We start from the raw sequence: 17,332 nt of genomic DNA, 5'->3' as shown, positions 1-17,332 counted from the left end.
TTAATCTATCGATTGATAACCCCCTTGCCTTCCGGAACAGCCCCGACCCGAATATCCTGGAATCCTGGATTATTTTGGGCAATTGTATAGGTAGCTGATATACTGCCTGGCTAACTTTACAAGACTGCTTTTTGAGTTGACAGACCTAACAGTAAATGCTCACTTCACGCGGCTAGCACGAATATCCTCAATGCGTAAGCGACAAGACCAACGGATCTATAATTCCTTACCCAAGCCTTGGCTACTATCGCGCGATAGAAGCGACAAGGACTTGTGCGTGTATAGTTCTCGGAGCTTGAAGTTAATAGTTTGGTTTTAAGAATAATCAGATCATTACGAGTATCTTTTTGTCATGAGGAATACTTCTCATGGCATCAGATATGTCTGGCCATTTGGACTACCACGAATACATGATCGGCCAATTCATTCTGTAGCTCAATAACTACGAAAAGAGAGCATCTAATGCCACTTGATTTCTTTCACATGCAGTTATTATGAAAAGCCCGTACAACATCATCCCATACCACAAGTCTATATCCCTCTAAGATTCTTCATGTTCCTCATCCTCTAGCTGTTTAAACATCTCGGTACCAAAAGTGTCAGCAAGAAACTGGCGAACCTCATGATTCCCTCCCTCCCCCACGGTGAGTCCCAACGCACCACCTTCAACTTTCAGGCCGCGGAGACTTGTCGCTCTCGACAGCGCAACATATACTTGCCCCTCAGCAAAAGCCTCAGTTAGATTCACAATAACGCGCTCAAGACTCATTCCCTGGCTCTTATGGACGGTGATAGCCCAGCCAGGTATAAGAGGAATCTGTGTTCGGTGTAGAAAAGAGTAAGGCTCCTTCATACCGACTGTGGTCAGCATACACCAGGGATAGATTGTCCGAATCTGTCCATTGTTGAAACGCACAACTGGCCAGAACTGATCTTTAGCGTCGGGGTCGTTCTGTTGGTGCTGTTCAGTAAACTTTTTAACGTAAGCTTCTCTGACACTGGAGTGTTCCCCTCCGAGTTTTGGCAACACGTTAATGTCGATTTTCTCCCAGCCGCAAATAACACCTTGACTTCCATTGGCGAGTCCTGCTCTGATGTCGAGATTGACTTGTAGCATCACCTGCATTGTTTCCTTGAGTTTCACGACTGCTTCGAATGGGTGGTCTTCGTGGACCTTCAAAGTCGAATTCTCTAGCTGTTCGAAGTAACGCGAAAACTCGTCTTTATGTCGGTAGTTTTTGCAATCGAAGCCATCAAGTACGCTATACTCTCTTTCCGGATAGTTCGTAATTGCTTTGCGTTTCTCGTCATTGATAGGAATGATCTCGTTTCTGGTACAGAGAAGCTGTGGCGCATTATCAACCTCACAATCGTGATGCATGAGAAGGTGGATGTCATTCTCAGTGAAGGGAACACCAAGCCTGCATTTCTCCAACATCCTGATGAAAGTAAGATCGTTTTGACGATGGATTTCTCTCAAATTGAAAGAGGCGAAGTTGGCCTCAGCCCAAGCAGCGCTTCTGAAAGCCCACTTGTCCTCATCAACCCAGGGTCCATGGTCTCTGGAATTGGGACATCTGTATATACCAGTAACTTTGTTGGGTCTGAGCTCGCCACCACATGTATAGCAGTACTCAAAAGCGTTCACGGGGGGAAGCTGGCAAAAGTCTCCCGTAACGATGAGTTGCAGTCCACCAAATGGTCGCGCACCTTGTTCTTGTCCCCATCTGGCGTATTTCATCCAGATATTCATGCGATTCAAGAAGTCGCTGCTGACCATGCTGATCTCATCGATAATGAGCACATCTGTCTTTCCGTGACGCTGACGAGTCTTCCCCTTTCTTTTGGCAATGCCCTTGAGGTGGTCTATACCTTTTTTGAACATATCAGGCGCCCAGCTCATATAAGAAAAGGTAGTCATGCCGCCGACATGCACAGCTGCGCGACCCGTAGGTGCACAGACAGCGACTTGCTTGCCCATTGCTTTCAGCTTATCAATGGCAGCTCTGAGAAGGTAAGATTTACCGCAGCCAGCTGAGCCAGTGATGAAGACATTGCCGCCGCGCAGGATGGTATCAAGGACGACTTGTTGTTCAGCAGAAAGCGTTGGTCCAGGGTCTACAGGCTGATCGTTGGACGGTGCCATTCCGTCATTTTGATGTACATCTTTGCGGCCGCCGGATGAGATGCTGAGGAACGATGTTTCGCGTTGAGTCCGTTTGGGTGAAGGAGGAAGCGATTGTGATTGATTGTCGTTATTGCTTATCAGAGCAGCATCACTGGCCTTTCTCTTAGTCCCCTCCTGCGGCGGAGTAGGAGGGTAAGTAGGCGGGACCTCTCATTTTGGGCATGGGTCGCGCTGATGAACGAGATACGTATTTAGCATATGATGTCAGTGCGTGCTTGTAGCGAGCCCACATCACGCGCGTAGGGTACTCGATCGCGTTGGTGAAAGGTTGGATGGCGGGAGGGGACGCGCCTGATTTATCGAGGGGCCAAACTCAAAAACGCGGAAGTGACATGTGGCACGTGACCAAGCGTATCTGACGCAATCAAGCCTCCTCTTGTCCTCTCCCATTCGCGATTTTTTGGAGTTTTGCTTTTTCTGGTGCAAACGCGTCATCTGCTGGAATCTTCCGTCGATCACAGCGGAATTTGGCGCGGCTCCAGTTCGAGACTCGTCGCATCGATTCTTGATGCTTAATGCCGATACAAGGGTTTACCCTCCCTCAGTGGGGCAGCCCACTGTGGCTTTAGTGGCTCTAGGGGGTCGCACGCCTGGCACGGTAATACAGTGTTAAAACTTAAAATAGTCCATTATGATGGGTAGCTAGCTCAACCGTTACAAAACGTTGCCCCATACAAACTCAACAGCAATATTCAGCATCGCCGCCGTCTTATCGCTCCCCATCTCCCAATTCTGCAACCTTTGTGCTTCAACCGGATCTCCCGCGTTTGCTTTTGCTTCAACAAGCTCACCCAGTGTCACAAACGGACAGCTCATATCATAGAAAGCCTTCTCCGTCTGCCATTCCTCGAGACTTCTCGCTTCCCACAATAACTTGCTCGACGGGAGAGGAAGGCTGCGCATGTCGCTGCAGATGCTACATTTCTTGCCATTCTCAATGGTGATTACACAGCCTATGATCAGCCAGAGACATGACATTCGGCGGCGCGATTCTGCGAATATCCAGTCTTGCCATGTCAAGCTTGGTTCAGAGAGCTCCGAGGTTGAATAGTTACCGGCGAGTTCCAGGAACCGGAATCCGATAAGCTGGTGATGTTTAGCTGGTTGTTTTTGGTAAGCACTTTCCAATACTAACCTCTGCTGTTTCGAATAACCTCGAGGTCCGCCCATTGCTTCCTGAGTCGGATTCAGTCATCGACATCATCATGTATATAATCATAACCTGCATGCACAAATGCAAGTCCCGGGGCGAGAATTCATACAACTGGACTTGGGTCAGTCAATTCCGCTAGCGGTCATGGCCTACCTACCTACCTTTTCACGAAATCGCTCCTCCTCCGCAGCCACCATCCTCCACAGAAACGGTTCAGTTTCTGGCGTTCGAGATGCGAAGAGCTGCGAAATACTCATGGAATTACCCAGAGTCTCAGGGAGAGTTTTCTCATGCCAATGTGGATGGATGAATGGCGGAAATGTTTGTCGGCGGAGCATCATTTGCGGATAAGCGTAGAGCATCTGCATTATCACGCGTGATGCGTGCTGTAGGCTTGACAGACGATTCGATACGCGCGTTAAATCGCCTTTGGAGCTAAGGGATCTTAGTGGCGATTGGATTTGAGTATTGTTAGTTACGCTGAGTGGAAACGTGTCTAGAAAAGTCGGCATGAATTCGGAAGTGTCGGTGGCCAAAGTATCTAGCGTCGAGGGGAAGCCACTTGCTAACTCGCCCAGCTCAAAGGAAGCAACCGAGGGCTCACACGGGATGAGGTCATCGACAGCATCCAGCTCAATACTAGAGCGAGCATTGAGGTCCTGGCGGTGCCCAATCGACGCGGCAGTCCCGGTGCAGATTGATCGGCCATACGCGCATCGGAGATCCTTCTTCGTGCATCTCGAACAGGGCTGACCAAAGTCGCATTTCGTCTTGGCTATTCTACAGGAAGCGCAGGACTTTGGCCGTCCTTTACGTTGAGTCTGAGCGCGTCGGCAATAATTCACGTGTCGCTTGTATTGATGCTCTAGCACTGGTCAGCGACTGGCGGGGAATGCTTGGGGCGGATATACCTTCAGTGAAAGCCTTGTCACATAACTGACACGTTTGAAAGAACAGAGGCTCTGACATTATTTCCATTGTAATTAATACGAATATTGGTGAGTTAGGATGGCATGGGGGAGAATGCAGGTGCAGGTTGGTAAGCAGAAAAGGTCTTCGGATTTAAGGCTAAATTCCTGTGGCTAGGACCCACGTATGGATCCAATTCCGCCGGAAACACTATCCGTAAACTATCATCATATGATACAATTGCTGTCTACAGAGGAAGCTCTTCGCTGAGATTACTAAAGGTTCTGGTAGGTCCATCCTCCCCGATAGTCGCCATTTGCACGATCCTTTCAGCGCCAACTTCAGGAGTCGTTCCGTACTCATGATAACCCGACAAGCCCGTCTTCACCAACCCTGGACAAACAGAATTGACCTTTCCACCCACATCATGCAACTCCCGAGCAAAGTTGATCATGAGCATATTAACAGCTGCCTTGCTCGCGTCATAGGCTTTGTAGTCAATGTTGTAGTAGATTGTCGATTCATCAGTGGCCTTGGTGAGACTGCCCATGACGCTTGAGACAAAGACAATGCGCGGTGGAGCATTCTTTGCTTTGCGAAGAAGAGGAAGGAGGTTAACCGTTAGACAACCGGTTCCTACTACGTTTGTTGTGAATGTCTTGGAGAAAAGATCCCAGGTTGAAAGGTCCTTGTACAAATCGAGCAAAACAGCAGCGTTGTTGATGAGAACATCGAGATGTCCGTACTTCTCATCGATATGCTTGACTGCCTTTTCGATGGACTCAGGGGATGTGAGATCAAGCTCTGCGACTGAGGCTTGATGGCCGTTTTTGCGAAGATCAGAGGCGATTTCTTCGCCGGCTTTGGTGTTTCGAACGCCGAGGAGGACATGGTAGTTATGCTTGATGGCAAGTTCTTTTGCAACTGCAAGGCCGATGCCTTGAGTTGATCCAGTGACAAGAGCGAGAGTTTGAGACATGATAGGCAAGTTGAACTGTAAGAAGACTGTGTGTATTTGATGGTTGATGATGATTTCGGTCAAGAGCTTGAAGATGAAGTCTTTATATAGACAATTTCCGAGGAATATCAATAACCAGTCTTCTTTTAACATTCTCTTTCTATTTGAATCCAACGGCCAGATTGGCCTATAAGGTCCATATTTTACTAGTCTTCTTGGACGCTTCCCCATGGTGTTGTCCAAATGGATCACCTCGCGTCCAATTTCGCCGGCTCGAAAGTGGAGCCGCAACGGCCAATTTGGCCGATGGTACGGAGTAGCTAGAGCCAATCAACCATTGAGGTTCTCTGAATATGAAGCAGTGTTTCATTCTAATATGGGGAACATGGAGTTTATGAAAAGCCTCAAAACATGTGTAAGTATGTTTCATGCTGATGTAAGGTTGAGGTGTTTGACATACGAACTGCCCTTTTACAGGTTTTCGTTGAGTAGAGCCCAATAAAATTTCACGAACCTTCAGACATGCGACCTTTAAGAACCAAAGATATCCACATTAAATATCCCAATTAAAATTCCCTATTGCCATCTCTTATAAGACTTTCACACAGGATGCCCTTATCCTTGATGGCTGCGGTGATGCCGATGTGTACAAGAATGTTTTTATGGAGGTCTGGTATAGGTTATGTAGACTCAAACTCCACGCTTTGGGCTGAAAAGGTCAATGGCTTAGGCGCGATATGTAATGTTAGATCAAACTGTTTCTAGTATCCAGTGAGGAATTCCAAGTTATCCTTGGCTTGAACCATTACTATTAGAACTTCTTCTCGTTTCATGAACCGGAGTCGATCCAGACAGTGTCTCTGTTGTTACTCATTGCCACTTGAGAATATCTACAATGAAATAGCATGGAATCAACAGATAGGATGAGTAAGAGTATGGACATATGATCTGGATAGTCATCTGCTACTCCATAGTACCTAGACTACCTGTGCACTTGACACATCCTTCAATAGTACATAATGTATGCCGAGTCTTGACAGGGTCATGCGAACCCACGTACCATTCTGACCTGAAAAGCCAAGGCGTGGGGAAGCTTGGCCAGTAGTAATATCGAAGCTAAACAGAATTGGCAGGTCACTTGGAGCTGTCCGTTGTGTCATCCGACGATGGTCCCTCGGACGAGGGGATATTCGACAAGTTGGTAGGTCGGTGCAAAGAAACCCGGAACTCTTGTCGCTCGTATGGTGACCTCGATGGACGCTCATCAGTGATTAATTCTCATGTCGGTGAGCGGGAAGGGCGATGGTACTCTTTGGTTCCTATCGCCATGGTACCAAGCAAGGCTGATAGTGAGGCCGCTTCGTATCTGCAAGATACAACATCGTGTCACTGACTCGCAAATAGACGCGTGATGCATTCACTTAACAAGCAATACTACCTTCCATATCAAAAGCGGCATGATATCAATCAGAACATCATAGCACAGCATGTAAAAGGCAGTTCCCATACCCAGGCGATCCTTAATAAATCTCGCAGCTCCCCAACTACCCCTCTTTACCACTGATAACAATCATCTCGTCTGCAAGTCATAAACAGCGGAGTGGTAATTGATTGGTCCACCGTCTCCGCGTTGAGGGTGGTATTGCCGGGAGACATGGCCCAACATGGAAGGTCCCCAGATGTGCAGGGATGTCGTGGTAGATCACACGGATGTCGTTCGTCAAAAAGAACCTGTGCCAAGAAGACGCAGGGGCCGTCATGGCGCTTGCAGAGTGCAGAAATAGCCTGGCGTCTTTATCTTGCAGATCAGATTATATTGCGGTGTAGTGGTCTAGATTATGGACTTCCTTTTGGGGTATGATTGCTCGGATAGTGGTGTTGAGACGGTAGGTAGTGTCTTTTGTTCGCAACCCATTCAATCCCTATGCTAGTATGATCATATCCACGAGTGCACCACTTATTTCTAGCGTCCTAAATGCTCCGAAGATGTGCGAAAAAGGTTTATCATGCTTAACCTTACTCTTAAGCTTGCAATAGCGACTAGTTACTAGTCCCTCGGCGCATACATACCAATCAGGCTATCCACTCCGCACCCTTTCCCCAAAGTGCAAATCTACGATGGTTCGTCCCGAGCCGTTTATTCCCTCGGCTGTTGTTTGTCCGAGAAGACCTTCCTATCTCGCTGCCGCCGAGATATTGCAAAATATGACGTGCTAACCCTTAGCGGGACTGAGAGGCCAGGAACAAGTGACCCCAGATAGCAATGTCGCATGACGGTGGTGTTTGCGAGATAGTGCCTGGACAAAAGACCCTTCTTGCAGCGCTTAGTTCCCAGAATAGGTCAGTGGGTAGTTGTGAGCTTCTAGATATTCGAGGCCAAGATATACAAAAGTCCCGGTTGAATTGGGAAGTTGGATAGAAGCGTATATGACTGGAAGCATAGTATTGTAGATTAGAAGTATATAATAGATCCTTCGAACATGTCTATCTGAACTTCACGAACATCATCAACTCAGCACTTCACTCCAGTGCAACTCATCAAGATGCGTTTCTCCGACACTCTCCTCCTCATCGGCCTCTCCAGCCTGGCTGGTGCTCATCCTAGCAGAAGGGCTCCCAACCCTTCACCGCTGAGCAAGCGTGGCATCGACCTGGAGGCTTTCAAGCTTCCTCCCATGGCCGAGTACGTTCCTCAGGATGAGGTTCCTGATGATGTCAGTGCCAAGGTCGTCACCAAGCGAGCTGATTACACTGAGACCGCCACGGACTTGGTCAAGTCAACTTTCCCCAAGGCTACTTTCCGCATGGTCAACGATCACTATGTTGGAAGCGGGGGAATTGCCCATGTCAACTTCAAGCAGACGGTTAACGGTATTGATATCGACAATGCTGATTTCAACGTCAACGTGGGTATTTCCAAGACATCGGGGAGTTTGGAAGGTGCTGACACGAATCCAGATTGGCGCTAATGGCGAGGTCTTCTCTTACGGAAACAGCTTCTACGACGGCAAGATCCCAGGCCCTCTCACCAAGCGTGACGAGAAGGACCCGGTCGACGCTCTCAAGGACACTGTTGATGTTCTTTCTCTCCCTGTCGAGGCTGAGAAGGCAAAGGCTGAGAAGAAGAGCAAGAACCACTACACCTTCACTGGCACCAAGGGCACCGTCAGCAAGCCCGAGGCTAAGCTGACCTATCTTGTTGATGAGAACAAGGAGCTCAAGCTCACTTGGAGAGTTGAGACTGATATCGTTGACAACTGGCTGTTGACTTATGTCAACGCTGCCAAGACTGATGAGGTTGTCGGTGTTGTTGACTATGTCAACGAGGCTACATACAAGGTCTAGTACGTATTTCCATTGATAAATGATTGGGACAAGACTGACTGTTTTACCATAGCCCCTGGGGTGTCAATGATCCTTCCAAGGGATCTCGCTCGACTGTTTCCAACCCCTGGAACCTTGAGGCTTCCGAGTTCACCTGGCTTAGCGACGGCTCAAACAACTACACGACTACCCGCGGAAACAACGGAGTGAGTCTACAGGTTGAAATGTGATAGAACAAGGCTAACATTATGCCAGATTGCCCAGGTTAACCCAAGCGGAGGCTCCAGCTACTTGAACAACTACCGTCCTGACAGTTCTTCGCTGAAGTTCGAGTATGACTACTCCACGAGCACCACTACTCCCACCACCTACCGCGATGCTTCCATCACCCAGCTTTTCTACACCGCCAACAAGTACCACGATCTTCTTTACCTTCTTGGCTTCACCGAGCAGGCTGGTAACTTCCAGACCAACAACAACGGCCAGGGTGGTGTAGGAAACGACATGGTTATCCTCAACGCCCAGGACGGAAGCGGCACCAACAACGCCAACTTCGCTACTCCCGCTGATGGTCAGCCCGGCCGCATGCGAATGTACCTCTGGACTTACAGCACACCCCAGCGCGACTGCAGTTTCGATGCTGGTGTCGTTATTCACGAGTACACCCACGGTCTCTCCAACCGTCTCACCGGTGGCCCCGCCAACTCAGGCTGTCTTCCCGGTGGCGAATCTGGTGGTATGGGTGAGGGTTGGGGTGATTTCATGGCTACTGCCATCCACACAACATCCAAGGATACCCGCTCGAGCAACAAGGTCATGGGTGACTGGGTGTACAACAACGCAGCCGGTATCCGAGCTTATCCTTACAGCACCAGCCTTACCACCAACCCCTACACTTACAAGAGTGTTAACAGTCTCAGTGGAGTCCATGCTATTGGTACTTACTGGGCTACTGCCTTGTATGAGGTTATGTGGAACCTCATCGACAAGCATGGCAACAGTGATGCCGACGAGCCCAAGTTCACCAACGGCATTCCTACGGACGGTAGATATTTAACAATGCAGCTTGTGGTGACTGGCATGTCGCTGAAAGTATTCCCTAGACCTCTTGGAAATGATATTTTGCTAATACTCTTGATAGGCAACCTTGCAACCCCAACATGGTCCAGGCTCGCGATGCCATCATCGACGCCGACACCGCTCTTACCAAGGGAGCTAACAAGTGTGAGATCTGGAAGGGTTTCGCTAAGCGTGGTCTCGGAACTGGTGCCAAGTATAGTGCTTCCAGCCGCACTGAGAGCTTTGCTCTTCCTTCTGGATGTTAAGCGGAGATGTCGGTGACAGGATGACGAGTGGATGAATGAATGATGGAGATGATGTCTGTGTTTTCTCTGGTATATAGTAGTCGTGTTGTATATAGTAGTTGTGTTGTATATAGTCTCTGTGTTGATGTCGACTTCAATTACAAGTACATGGAACTGACTCTGCTCTCATTGAATGGATCTCTGTCAAGCCCCATCTAGGAAGCAATCAAGATCCGCCACAGCACCGCTATCGCACTGTAAAAATGACTTAGAACTTCCGATGGACGATGGCGACTCATCAGATCATCAGTGTTATTTTAGACATGGAGAGGTGGACGAATGTTTCACTTCCTCGCTACTAGGGAGGCCCATTTTCGTACCATCCAGATTGCGTGCCGACTGACTGGAGGTGGAAAGCTTGCTACACCATGATGTTCAATCAACGGCAAATTATGCAGCACTATTGCAACAGGAGATGAGAGACTTCAGGTTCCATTGAAACAATTTACCTTGAAAGCGACTTTCGGGTCTGTATTGGCCGGATGGTGATTATGACCAGGATTACGACCAGAAAGTGGCAATGAAGGAAAGGTACAGCGAGTTTCTTGGCCTGCCGCTCGACTTCGAGCATAGAAAGAAACGCTCTGACCTTTGCCATCGCGCCTCGCGTCCATGGCCGGCAGATGCGCACGGGATGGGCGCTAAATTCCAAGACGCTTGCAGATCGGGACGACTCGATCAACAATATCCTTATCGAAACCCGATCGTCCAACTTTTTGAAGCACAATTTTGCGGAGGTCGACTACCCCATGTTGAAGCAGCTTGTGGCAGACGTCAGGATGCCACTTTGTCTGGTCGACGAGACCATTTTCCCTCGACCATTTGACCCACAGATGGAAACACTGCATTTTAAATCTGGGTCTCAGAATGACATTGACACTGATGAAGAATGGGATATGGAAGATTTTGTTATAGAAGACGGATTTGAGGGTGCAGATAAACTAAGACTGAAAGTAATGTATAGACTCTTATATACAAGGATTCTTTAAGGAGAACCGACTTATGGCAACTTTATAATGACTTTAGGACTACTTCAGCAAAGCTTTTGTAGAATTTTAGGACAGTTATTATAAATTAAGACAAGCTTAGACGATGAGCCCCCTTTCCACTCATAGTCTGAAGCTGATCGCGACTATCCGTACTGTCATCGTTCTTTATTAAAATAGGCGAGCTGTCTGGGCTTAGAATAAGATCCACTGGCTTCGCATTTCCTGGGGGAATCTTGCAACAGATATGCTTGAACTAACAGCAGTCTGCCACGAGTTTCGTCTGGCGTAGTAGATAGAAAGCCCCTTGAACCATCTGTTGGCTGTTGATGTCGAGGGGCCAGTACTATCGGTTGTAATCTGCGATCTTGGCCAGTGTAATAGGGAGCTGCATGTTTTTGAGAAAGTTGACAGCGAACGGGATTCCCGCAATGCTGTCTGCGCTATGAGTTATTATTTGTCCTGGCTGCTGGATAGGTACTAGAAAGATAGCTCCGATGCTTACTTATCTGATCTGTCCTACGGCGTTGTGGGGAGTGCTGGTGCCTGCAAAGCCGTGCTGAGAGATCTGTCTTTGCCAGTGCTGAGAGCTGCAACAGACGCCAGGCAGATATTAATCTTTGCCCTGTCTGCCAATGTCTAATGGCATTTATCTGCCAGAATCGACAGCAAAGTCAACTGGAATTTTAGCGGTAAGATTAGGCGATGCGTAAACAAACAGGAGATGTTGTTCTGGTTGCTGCTGGATTGTATTTAGCGGCCCACTTTGTCTCAACCCTAAAAACCCGCCTCCTACAACACATCAGTATTTGACTTTGATCGGTCGCCCACCACGCGCAGCTTATTACAATATAGTAAGACTTTATATAAATACTCTACAGACCAAAGCGAAACAGCTGACAGAATTCTTGAAGTTCCGCGGTATCGGTGCGACAGCTGGACCACAGCAGCAAGATTAGACATCGGAGCCAAGCAGCTGGACCCCAGCGCCAACACTTGCGGCGCCAACTTACCCCGTTGTCTTCAACATGGCTGTCAAGTACATCAGCAGCACAAACTTCTTCCAGGCGGAAGTCTTTTCTAGCTGGGGAGCCCAGAAGCGTATCACCACAGAGGCAGATCTCCTTCGCGCTGCAAGTGCGCGGTATCCTCATTACGTCCTGACAATGGCGCCCGACCTGATTCTCTGCCTGATTGCGGCGATCGACTTGAGGTCTGAGGTCTACGGGGAGCCGACTGGACGGGGAATCACCATCATCGGTGACTTCCATGTCTTTCACCACTTGCGGTCGGCGATCGAGCTGGGCGAAACGATCTCTTGGGACAAGGGATCACGAGGCCAGCTCCTCATGCTTGGACGAAGAAGCGATCAGGAGCCACTACCTGTTGATCTGCCTGTTCTCAAGTCAAGCACGGCACAGATGAAACAGCGCGAGAAGGTCCCTGAAGCCGTTCCCGAGCCGCACCCAGCAAACGACATCAACATCGAACATGCACCAAACGATTTCATGCAGCCATACCCTTTCCGACCGACTCTTCAATTTGCACCGACTACGAAGGTGATCACGGCAGAAGAATGGGACCGGCGAAATGCCCATTGGCTTGATAAGCTGATAGACCCGGAAAGCACGAAAGAAGTGTTTGGGTCAACGATCGAGACAGAGGTCACGGAGGAGCTCTTCCCGCTTATCTCCAAGGCCCGACGCAATATTCTCTACCGATGGGCAAAGTCAGAGGACTTTGACCTTGACTTGAGATTACTTACGGCCCCTATCCTCTCCCAGGTTGAGGTGCCTGACAACGCAAGCCAAGGTATCCTTAACGTAGAGACCGACACAGCCCGACGATCAATCCGAGCTATCGAGACCGCCGCTTTAAGCCTGCCAAAGGCTTACCAGAAAACAGCTGCTCTGATCAAGCAGCATACAGACCGACTGTTTGCTTGCCGAGACCAAGAGATGGATAACCAGGCTCTTGTGGCACAAAGCGCAGCCAGTCGGCGAGAGTCTTTGTCTGTCACTTCAGCAGTTACAAACGCCGCTACCGAGACTCTATCTCGGTCCTAGGTCAATCCTACCGAAACAGCTAAAGTTAGAAGTAGAGGCGGTTGAAACAGATATTAAAAACGCCTCAAAGACCCCCAACACAGACAGACCAGCAGCACGGCGGGTCCTGTTTCTTAAGAGTTATTAGCGAATGGACGATGGCAAGATTACATCCTGAAAGGATATAGTAAACTGGGTGACCTGGGTCTGCCATACTGCGAAAGAGACCGGTCAGGAATCTGGGTCTGTCGGAGAGGAGCCTTAGTCTAGGAGAGGATGACTTGTAATCTGCCGAGGAAGAGTTCTAAGCCCGATGAAGAGTGAGGTACATATCGGATTTAGTGACAGATGGACTATTCTTTAGGTGTCCGAAGCAGCAAATTAGGGCGGACAGATAAAGGATGGTAAGCTTTTGGCAATGATTCATGATCTGGGATACTGGAAGAGGTTAGTTATATCAGTAGCTACACAATAATGCAGACCGACATTTCTATCATATCGTCTTTCTGATTAAGTCTGTGCCTTCTTTAAGTTTATGTCAGGTTTCAGCTTATAATTTCTGTCTGCTAGGCTACTTCTAAGATATAAAAGTCTTACCTATGCATCTGGTAAACTTGGTAGTCTAACGGATATAGTGATCGTGGCATATGTATCGCTTGAATTTTAAGATCAGTGGCTTCTATTCTGTCAAAACACGGGGCAGATCAGTAAACGAGCTGTTAAGACTTGACGCTGATGACTATCATTGTGTCAGGACAGGCCAATCGATCAAGTCGAACTTGACACGCCTGTCAACTCTCTTAGCAAACTGGGAGCTTTGTCTTTATTACCATAGGCATCCGGAGCGTCAGTCTTCCTGTGGCCAATAATTCCTTCAAAGCTGTTATCCAACTCATGCACTTCTTTATGAGAGTTGAGCTTCGCGGTATACTCTACAGCCTTCTGGCCACCTGCTCCAGCCGTCCTTTAATCTACCTTCTTTCTTCCGGCATGAAACCTGGGTGTGGTTATGAAAGAAAGGTAGGTCACCTGTAGCAGAGATTTAAGTTATTAGAGGTTAGGTGCGTGGTATAACCTCATGCGATGCGCGTGATGTAACTTGTAAGCCAGTCCTTGACTACAGTTCACTGTCACAAGATACAAGCACCATTCAAGCACATTCCAATCATGGGATCAGACTATAGCAGCGAGCAAGCTTTGGCAAGTCAAGAAATTTCTAACAATTAAGCCATTTATTCACTAATGTGCCTTTGAGTGCTATAAATATGGTACTGCAATCATATGACCTCTCCTTGGCATGGCTTCGCCAGACACCAACCAAATTCCGCAGCCGGCAGCTTCAGGAAAGCGCAGACACGCTGCATCTAATGCATCCAGGGCTATCTCGGCTTTAATAGCCGATCCATTTAATGATGAGGCGCCAGATCCTACCCCTGTCACTCCTCCAAGCAACAGGCGCATAGCACAAGACGAATCCCCGTACACCAATAACTCCTCCTTGTCCAGTCGCATACCTACCCGCAGGCAGGGGGGCAAAAAAAAACTGCACCTTAATATAAGATATCAAAATAAACTTAGCAAAGAGTCCCCTAAGTGTAGGCCAAACGTATCTAATATTTTCATCGCTAAGGGTCAAGGTTCTAAGTTTTCTTTCCTCCGCTAGCCTACTAAATCCAACTACCCACGCAAGGCTTTCCAACCTTGAGATCAGGCCATGAAAGTGATCAATTATGATGAGTCCACAGATTTTAATAATGAAGTCATTTATTCACTAATGTGCTTTTAAGCGCTATAAATATGGTACTGCAATTATATGGCCTCTCCTTCGCCATTCCTTCAACCCCCTCATCTAACTGTTCGCATTGAAAGCGCAGTAGTCATAATTATCAACCTTGTTTCCTGCCCATGCTGGGAAGGCAACCGCCTTTCCAGAGCCACCAAAGACAGCAAAAGTCGCAATAAAGACCATGACCTGAGTACCACCATCAAGAGCGGCAGAGATCAGGTAGTTCCACTTGACGAACCACTCAGGGCGGTATCGTCGGAGGTAGAACTGACCAAAGGCACCGAGGATGAAGTAGCTGGTGACGGAAGCGTTGAGTCCTACGAAAAGGTAACCGAGGTACCAGAGGATGATGGGGATGTTGAGGTAAGAGAAGATTCGGATGTGAGGGAAGAATTTGTGGGCGATGTAGAAGGGGAGAGGAGCGGCGAAGCCGATGAGGTAGGCGATGGTGACCCATTCGTAGCGGGCGCCGATAGAGAACATCTTGGGGGCGATGGACCAGGCGATGGCAAGGGTGTTGAACTGCTGGACTTGGGCACCACTCCAGACGTTGGTACCTTCGGCTGACATGAGGATGGTAGCCTGGTTGTCGACGATGCTATATCGAGTTAGCTTCATGTACCGAAATCCATGGTTCGTAGACTCTTACCTGATCATCATGACATAGTTGAGAAGGGCACCCATAATGCAACCAATAACCTGGGTAGTGAAAGTAGCCTTGGGAGAGAGCTTGTTCTGCTGGGCCAGCTTCAGGTCACGAAGGAGGAGGGTGCCCTGAGAGAAAGCGTTATAGGTGTACGAAGTAAAGTACATGTTGGCTAAGATGGTCAGTATTGTAGGCGATGCAAATGGTGGGGTTACTTACCAAGAGGGCGACCGGGGAACATGTAGCCAGCCAACATCTGGAAGATGGGCTGAAGGTTGAAACCGAAACCAGTGATGGCGTATTGAGCGCCAAAGAAGACCATTATGACTACAAGGAAGAGGATAGCCAAGATGAAACCCCACCACGGGAGAGTCGACTTCATGGCATACAAGCAAGCCAATCCAATGACGACACTGGCGAGAAGGATGACGAAGTACCAACTGTTGGGAACCTCATCGTAGTCGAGCATGAGCTTGTAATGAGGATCGATGGTGGGGTCGTCGCGAAGCTTTTGCTTCTCTTCCTCACTGCGGGTACCGGTCTGCTGCCAGAACTTGTATGTTTGAGGACGGAGAAGCTGCTTCAACTTGGCGAGTGTGATCCAGTTCCATCCCAGGCTGACCTCAGCATAGTTCCAGAGAAGCATGTGCACGATTGTGGCGGTAAGACCAGCATTGGAGGTGATTAGATAGTTGATGTAGGTAGCCGTCAAGTAAGGAAGACCCTGCTGGTCAACGAGATCGTTGTTGACGGTGAAATCGGGGTTCATGATGGAAGTCTCGTTGTAAGGGATATGAGTTGTAGTGTTGGAAGCTCCATCGTAAAGGAGCTGGGCCATGAAGGGAAAGTCCTTTGCGCGCCAGTAGTTTCCATAGTAGAGGCCCATAGACAAAGCGATACCACCGATGTAGCCAAGATAACTGTTGAAGAGTGTCTGAAGGGGCATCCAGAGGGGTGAGCCGAAGCCAGCGATGTAGTTCCAATCGAAGCAGATGCTCAGGAAGCCCATTCCCTCGTTACCCTGAGAGCCACCAAAGAGGTTTGTGAAGACGGGGTTGTGGCGGTCGGCGAGGCAGAAAACAGAGACAGCAGAAAGGAGAGGGAAGATGTACTACTATTGTCAGCATGACTTGGTGAGCTTGCGTCGTCAGTGCACTTACCTCGGGGAACCACTCCCAGCAGAAGATGGCAACAAAGACAATCCAGAAGACCTGGAATCTCTTCCTGGTCTCTGACTTGGGCTTATGCAGAGTCTCCATGACAGTCGTGATGGGAAGGTTGGCAGGGTACAGCATCTTGGTGGGGTAAAGCAGAACACTCCTCATCATACCAGCGACACCATATCCGATGAGCTGAGACGACAGGGTGATGAAGATACCGGCTGCCACGGAGGGGTATCCGCCATACCAGAGCTTCTGGACAGTCAGGGCCTCGGTAGACAAGGCTGAGACTGAAGCGGCTGATGCCATGAGGACGGCGGCGGTATGTTCCTTTCGGTTCCAGGGGCCAGGGTTGAGAAGACGGCCGATGCGACCCCAGCGTGGGATGATGTGCGCGAGACCGGTACCGAGCGTTTCAGCGAGGACGGTCAAGAACATGACGGAGACGTAGACGACTTGGGGCTTGAAGTACATGATTTCCTGGAGGACAGCACCAAAGGCCGACAGTCCAATACCTATCACCCATCAGCACATTACATCTTAAGAGTAAGTGAGGTAGTATACTAACCAACGGCAAACATGCGAATCGTCCATGGGTTCATGGTAGGGTCATCATCGACCTGAATAACATGTGTGACGATATCCTCAGCAGTCTCAAGAGGCTGCTTCACCTTGTCAGACGACATGATCTCGATATCATGCATATTCTTGTCATCCTGAGGAACACCCCTCTTCTCATCAGCAGGATAGATATCCGCCTTGGAAGAAGGGCTCTCCGGTTTGGTCTCCTTCTCAGAGATAGTCATTGCAGCA

The 17,332-nt window shown here is 48.8% G+C and overlaps 4 protein-coding genes across 4 annotated transcripts; 1 reads left to right on the top strand and 3 right to left on the bottom strand.

Moving 5' to 3' along the window:
• Positions 1–541: 541 nt before the first annotated feature.
• Positions 542–3,392, bottom strand: FTJAE_10655 (5'-3' DNA helicase; the record flags this gene model as incomplete). Its single annotated transcript, XM_037343519.1, has 3 exons — positions 542–2,302; positions 2,864–3,274; positions 3,324–3,392. The coding sequence occupies 3 exons, from the start codon at positions 3,390–3,392 to the stop codon at positions 542–544; spliced, it is 2,241 nt and encodes a 746-aa protein (XP_037202272.1).
• A 1,105-nt stretch (positions 3,393–4,497) lies between these two features.
• On the bottom strand, positions 4,498–5,229 carry FTJAE_10654 (short chain dehydrogenase family; the record flags this gene model as incomplete). The annotated part of the gene is made up of 1 exon (XM_037343518.1): positions 4,498–5,229. The coding sequence occupies one exon, from the start codon at positions 5,227–5,229 to the stop codon at positions 4,498–4,500; it is 732 nt and encodes a 243-aa protein (XP_037202271.1).
• A 6,681-nt stretch (positions 5,230–11,910) lies between these two features.
• FTJAE_10652 (uncharacterized protein) lies at positions 11,911–12,948 on the top strand (the record flags this gene model as incomplete). Its single annotated transcript, XM_037343517.1, has 1 exon — positions 11,911–12,948. The coding sequence occupies one exon, from the start codon at positions 11,911–11,913 to the stop codon at positions 12,946–12,948; it is 1,038 nt and encodes a 345-aa protein (XP_037202270.1).
• Positions 12,949–14,776: 1,828 nt separating this feature from the next.
• FTJAE_10651 (peptide transporter) lies at positions 14,777–17,325 on the bottom strand (the record flags this gene model as incomplete). The annotated part of the gene is made up of 5 exons (XM_037343516.1): positions 14,777–15,311; positions 15,363–15,531; positions 15,579–16,470; positions 16,520–17,034; positions 17,088–17,325. The coding sequence occupies 5 exons, from the start codon at positions 17,323–17,325 to the stop codon at positions 14,777–14,779; spliced, it is 2,349 nt and encodes a 782-aa protein (XP_037202269.1).
• Between the last annotated feature and the right edge of the window lie 7 nt (positions 17,326–17,332).

Source organism: Fusarium tjaetaba (assembly GCF_013396195.1).
Source record: "Fusarium tjaetaba strain NRRL 66243 chromosome Unknown NRRL66243_c0000250, whole genome shotgun sequence".
NCBI classification, from domain to species: domain Eukaryota; kingdom Fungi; phylum Ascomycota; class Sordariomycetes; order Hypocreales; family Nectriaceae; genus Fusarium; species Fusarium tjaetaba.
The sequence above is the reverse complement of the archived record's forward strand: the minus strand, read 5'-3'. Positions and strand labels throughout refer to the sequence as shown.